We start from the raw sequence: 6,150 nt of genomic DNA, 5'->3' as shown, positions 1-6,150 counted from the left end.
TGACCAATGATCAATTTGTCCATTGATTATAGAAGTATGTTTGAAAAAGTCAATTTCATATCAAAAAGTATATATTTTTAAAGGCTAAAGGCATACCCAGTTCCTTTACCATTCACCATTTAATCATTTTGCTCCCTTAACTTAAACAAGAACCTATTAACCCATCAATTTTTAATTTTGAATACATTATGTACCTCAATTATAAATTTTGTAACAATTACAAAGTTTAGTGCAACAAGCATTAAGCATGAGTTACAAATGCGGTCTAATATGGACCCACATTGATTAGGCCAATGGGAGGAAGAGGTCATTGGCAGCTACAAGAGAGGAAGAGGTAATATGGACCCACATTGATTAGGCCAATGGGAGGAAGAGGTCATTGGCAGCTACAAGAGAGGAAGAGGCCGGTGACTGGTCGAAGGCAGACGATATGACGGACCATCGTCGCAAACGATTGAGGAGGAAGACGACATCGCCTATGTCGCTGCGCAATTGCCTGACCGACCTCCTACGCCGTTGCACTATTATTTGCTCAGCCCAATCAATGCCATCGTCGGCCCTCAACCCCAATCGATGCCATCGCAGGCCCCCTGACCCCAATCGATGCCCATTGCCCAGATTTGCTCGCGACCCACCTCCCACATTGCCCCTCGACCCCAAATGACACCATCGCCCAGATCTGCTCGCGACTAACCTCTCATGTCGCTGGCCCAGATTTGCCCGCCCACACCTAGTGGTTGCTATTGACAGTCCCCAACCTTGGTCGATGCCTCCCATGCTGCTAGCGGCCATTGACAGAGAGAGCGAGAGTGAGAGTGAGAGAGAGGCAACGAGCAAGAGATTGTCAGAGACAAGGAAGTCTGGGAAGAAGGAGATGATGTGCTGCACGCACCTCAATTGCTCAATCGCGTGTGTAATATACGTGTTGATCCAGGTGTTCATAAGATTCAAAATTAAAAGTTGAGGGGCTAATAGGTCCTTGTTTAACTTCAGAAGACAAAATAGTGAAAGGTGAAGGGGTTGAGTATGCCTTTAACCTATTATTAAATCATGAAGGATATATTTACTAATGTTTATATATTAATTAAAAATACATATTTAAATATATAAACTTGGGTTCATATTTTTCAATATATAAATTAAAAAATTGAAATTAAAATGAAAATAGGCAAAACTAAGATCGAAAGTTGAGATCGGTCGCTTGATGCACGAGAAATAGGTAGGAATCGACGGCGGTGGAAATGGGTGGCGGTAGGGGGAGGATTTGGAAACCATAGCACTCGTAAATTGCCGCTTGATGCACCGGACATTGTGATCCAGAGGAAGGGGCCGGCGGTGGTAGTTGCGGCAGTTGTATTACTACTCGCGGCCAGTGAATGGGGCAACAAGACCATGAAGAAGAATAAGTGGCCGGCGGCGATGGGATGGCCGCAGATGCTGCTAGATAGATGGTGGCAGTGGCGGTGGGTAGGATGGTAGCGATAGCTATTGTTGGAGACGGTGGGTGTGGTGCGGCCCAACAAACTGTTGATGTGACACATGCAAAGTGCGATAGTTTATTGGGTTTAGTTTCGAATTTTGGCCTTCCTAATGTCCAGAAACGTGAATTTGCGGCCCAACAAAACTGTTGCTTTGTGTTCAATGAGGCTTTAGAATTACAGAAACTTTGTCAAAGAGAGAATGTTGGTAGCTTGAAGCTAGAATCCATCGTCAAATCCAAAGTTACAAAACAGAATTGATTCTGTATCTGTAGGCCCATGCCAAGCTTGCAGGCTGTTATAACGCATGATGTCCCTAAACTAAATAATAATAATAATAATAATAATAATAATAATAAAATACTAAATTTCAATCTCATTCAAGTCCATGTAGATTTTAATTATCAATTATATCTGTCTACCATGTATCATCATCGTAACGCATCATCCATCATCTTCAACAATTTTTATGGGTTCCATTTCTTTTGTTAAAACTCCTTTTTCAATTTATGAATAATTATTTTTTAATTTATATAATTACACGTTGAGAGTAACATTACGGTCACATGTATTTTGCACTTATTGTTTACAAATAAATAAAATTTTTCTAACCAAAATTTACTTCATTATATATATATATGGTCAAATATGTATTTTATTTTTTTTAATTAGGAATTTTTTTTATTATTTTAATTATATACTTAAATAATATAATTTTGAGTGAATTATACTCGACAATTATTAGTATGTATGTATGGCGGTTGGCAGCCGTTAAACAGACAAGCCAAGTACTTCCACTTTTCTTCAACAAATTCTTTCCTTCCAACACTGATCCAAACCTTTATATATTCCCTCTCTTTTTTTGGGTCCCCTTTATCTGAATAAATTCACGTCGCGTCACCAATACGATCAATTCATCAATTTATGCCAATGGCGCCCAATCGCTAGTTGCTTGCTCGATCGGAGAATATATGAAAGCTTAATCATCCGTTGCCCTAGAAGAAATCAATCACTCAATCAAATGGAATACCCGTCCGCAGAGACAGTAGTCTTCACCGACATCAGCAGCGCCGACGCCTACTCCGCCGTGTTGGACAGAAAACACTCGGAAGAATCGCTCCGGAGGATTTGCGACTTCTGGCCGCAGCAACGCGGCGGGGCGATCGACGAGAGGGGCAACACGCTGCTGCATTTCCTGGCCATTTACGACAACACGGTGGCGCTAGAACGGCTGCTGGAGAAGGGGCTTCTGACGAGTCAGGACCTCTGGAAAGCCAACCAAAAGGGCAACACGCCGCTGCACGATGCGGCGCGGCTGGGCTGGACGAAGTTCGCCCGGATCTTGCGCGATAAGGATGAAGATCTGGTTCTGGCGCGCAACCACAAGGGGGAGACGCCCATTTATGTGGCGGTCAAGTGGGGGCATGGGGAGGTTTTCTGTCTCTTCTACGAGAAGTTGAGGAGCGAGAGCGCCATAACCAGGTTCGACGGCCGCACTGTTCTTCACGCTGCCGTCACCGAGGAATACTATCGTAAGTCCGGTCGCTATTTATATTAATATCACCCCACTCTTAGTGTAGTAGTGGCTGAAAGCGGTGCCGAGCTAAAGCAATATCATTACAATATTTCTCCACATGCAAACCATATATATATATATATATATATATATATGCAAGGAAACTTAACTAAATTTGTGTTGATGCTGCAGTAGATCTATTAATTGATGAATGTTGCATGCTTTGCAGCGATTGCCATTCGCATCGTGCACTGCTTCCCAGGCCTTGCTAACAAAGCAGATGAACAGGGAACCACAGCCTTGCATCTGCTCGCCAGAAAGCCATCTTCCTTCTTCAGTGGCTCTTCCTATTACCGCAAAAACCTTGGCAGCTGGCCTTTTATTCCCCTTCAGATTCTTGGAATCCTTTTCTATATGTGTAAGTAATTATTAGTTGCAATGCCCTACATTTTGTGGCATCGTAATATATTCTTGTACTCGTCAGCTAATATATTAGTCGTTTTTGAGTAGGCTTGCCGACGCGGAAAACCTATGAGGGAAGTAGAGACGACGAGGAGAATCAGGACCACCAAATTGAATCACATATCTCCCAACAATCAAAACTAGTGTCAGGTTTGCATTCTTTTGTTAAGTTTTCCCATTTTCTGTTTAATTATTATTTAGCTAGCTAGCTATATATTTCACCTAATTCTATGAAGATCATCAGTCCTTACTGATCAGAAGCCTTTCAATTTCTATGTTTGTTGCAGTTTTCGGAGCTATCTTGAGAGGTTTGCGCTCTGCTCGTGGATCATATATAAGACCCCTGATATATACATTATCATCAAACAGGATTAAGTTTAATTAATTAATTATGGCTACACAGATGAGACTTTGCAAAAGGATCTGTGAACATTTCCATAATATATATATATATATATATATGGATTCAAAAGAAAAGCTTAACTAGAGTCTGCTAATTATACTGTTTCACTATATATGCTTTGGAACCAAACATGCTAATACGAACATGTTTGTTGTTGTTTTTGTTTCTTCTTCTTCTTGCCATATCGATCTTGTATCTTCTTGAAGCCTTTCCACGGGTTGGAAGAATTGACAACGCAAAGCAAAAGCACACCTTGGCAGTGGCATTAGTGAAGCTCCTGGTAGTGCAACAAGAGGAAGATTGGATCAGCAGCGTGAGCTCGAAGAACCCCCTCATTGAAGCATCGAGGAATGGCATCATCGAGATTGTGAGGGAAATCCTTGACAAATTCCCCTACGTGGCATATTCCTTCGATGAATTTGGGAAGAACTTACTGCACATAGCAGTGGAGCAGAAAGATCAGACACTGTATGACTACTTGAGTCATAACATTGCCTTCAAGGATATGCGAGCAGATGTGGATAACGATGGCAACACAGTTTTGCATCTTGCAACCAAGCTTGGAACCAGTCCTAGAGTTCTTCTTGGAAACCTCAACCAGATGACATGGGACGTCTGTTGGTTTAAGGTACGTCTTCTTGTCAACCTTTTCCATCGATTGGAACTTGAAATATATATAATTACTAGGCGTCATTTATATTGTCAAATTAAGAAAATGATGATATATTCTTAATTTAGCAAATTTTAGTTATAACGAATCATCATCTGAGTATTTGATTAAGATTATCTGAGAATTTTTTGTAGCGAGTGTTCTACGACTCAATGCCCCATTTCTTGAACATGAAGAACAAGAAGGGGAAAACACCAAAAGAACTATTCAAAGAAAGCCACGGACCCCTCGAGAAAACATGTGAGAAAACTCTCAAAGACATGAACAATGGGCTGATGCTGGTGGCTGCTCTGATTGGCGCCGTCAACTACGCGGCCCTCTTCACTATCCCGGGAGGCTATGATCAGGACAGCAAAAAAACTGAAACCTACGGATTGCCAGTTCTTTACGAGAAAGGAGAGACTAAAGAAAAACTGACCTATTTCTTATGGTACATCTGCTTGGCTCTTTTCGGGTCTCTTATGGCCTTGATAAGCATGCTTTCCATTCAATTGTCGCCCTTCCGAAGCAGCGATTTCCACACGGCCTTGCCATTCAGATTCCTGGTCGCCATGACCTCCCTATTCTGGGCAGCATTATACACCATCTTGTCTTGCTTGCTGGCCTTTACACTTGACACTTTGAAGCACGACAGCCTGTTGTTCTTGTGGCTTAGCGTCATTGCCATCGCACTGCTTTATACAGACACCATCTGCATGACCGTGGTTTACATGTATTGTGCCTTGCGTTATTCCTTCTACAAGAAAGGCCAGGAAATCTTAGATCTTATTTGATTGATTGCAAACCTAGCTAGCTAGCTAGCTACTTTAATTTTATATTTTGTCTGAGAGCTTTGTCTTGTTCATCCTTTCCATCTTTACAGTGCTATATAAAAATAAATAATCTGTAATAATTGTTTGATTAATGGTTCTTATTGCTTTCCTTTGATGATTTGGATTTGAATTCAGATCAACGTTTGTTTCAATATTTCTACCTACCTGCTGGATTCTTCGCTATCTCAAAAGCGATTTTTGCAGCCATTACATTACTTCCATGGCTTCTTGTTAACTTGTGAGCTTCTTGTTGCAAGCGGGCCAAGCTTGCAAGGTCTTTTATCTCTATTTTCTCTTTCTTATTTCACCAAAGGGGTTCGTGATAAGACTGGTTATTGGCCCAACTTAAGGGGGTATAGTTTTTTATTATTTTGTAATAGCCACGTCTAGTAAAGGATGTATGGACTTACACAAGATCACTAAAAGAAATGAATTTAAAGACATTTTTTTTTTTGGTTTCTAAATTAAAAACGAAAATTTTCGATCTCTGAGTCAAAGACAATCAAAGATAAAAAATTTTCATCTTTGCAATTTTTTTTCGTTAGAGAAAATTTTTCCGTCTTTGATATTTTTCTATCAGGATAGAATTAGAGACGGATAATTCTATCTCTAATTTGAATAGAGACAGAAATTTAGAAATGAAATTTTTAATCTCTAAATTATATCCACTGTCGGAAGTTGCGACCCATATATTGTGTATGTATGTGTGTATGTGTATATGGTATGTATTTGTATGTGTATATTATATGCAGGATGGCTTGGGGGGGGGGGGGGGGGGGCTAGGCCATTATTAATTTAGCGCCTCTAAC

At 40.7% G+C, this 6,150-nt stretch overlaps 1 protein-coding gene across 1 annotated transcript; it reads left to right on the top strand.

Moving 5' to 3' along the window:
• Positions 1–2,309: 2,309 nt before the first annotated feature.
• LOC127788857 (protein ACCELERATED CELL DEATH 6-like) lies at positions 2,310–5,422 on the top strand. The gene is made up of 6 exons (XM_052317508.1): positions 2,310–3,010; positions 3,224–3,412; positions 3,505–3,606; positions 3,744–3,764; positions 4,066–4,487; positions 4,664–5,422. Exons 1-6 carry the CDS (start codon positions 2,500–2,502, stop codon positions 5,300–5,302), a joined length of 1,884 nt encoding a protein of 627 aa, XP_052173468.1. The 5' UTR covers positions 2,310–2,499; the 3' UTR covers positions 5,303–5,422.
• The last annotated feature ends 728 nt before the right edge of the window (positions 5,423–6,150 follow it).

This window comes from Diospyros lotus, chromosome 13 (assembly GCF_014633365.1).
Source record: "Diospyros lotus cultivar Yz01 chromosome 13, ASM1463336v1, whole genome shotgun sequence".
In the NCBI taxonomy this organism is placed as follows: domain Eukaryota; kingdom Viridiplantae; phylum Streptophyta; class Magnoliopsida; order Ericales; family Ebenaceae; genus Diospyros; species Diospyros lotus.
Note: the sequence above shows the minus strand (reverse complement) of the source record. Positions and strands in the feature narration are given on the sequence as shown.

Bases quoted from the DNA above. Each gene is read 5' to 3' on its own strand.
- LOC127788857 (XM_052317508.1), top strand. From the start codon at position 2,500: ATGGAATACCCGTCCGCAGAGACAGTAGTCTTCACCGACATCAGCAGC. The intron at 3,607-3,743 runs GTTTGCATTCTT...TGTTTGTTGCAG, and splicing joins ACAATCAAAACTAGTGTCAG to TTTTCGGAGCTATCTTGAGA. The intron at 3,765-4,065 runs GTTTGCGCTCTG...ATCTTCTTGAAG, and splicing joins TTTCGGAGCTATCTTGAGAG to CCTTTCCACGGGTTGGAAGA.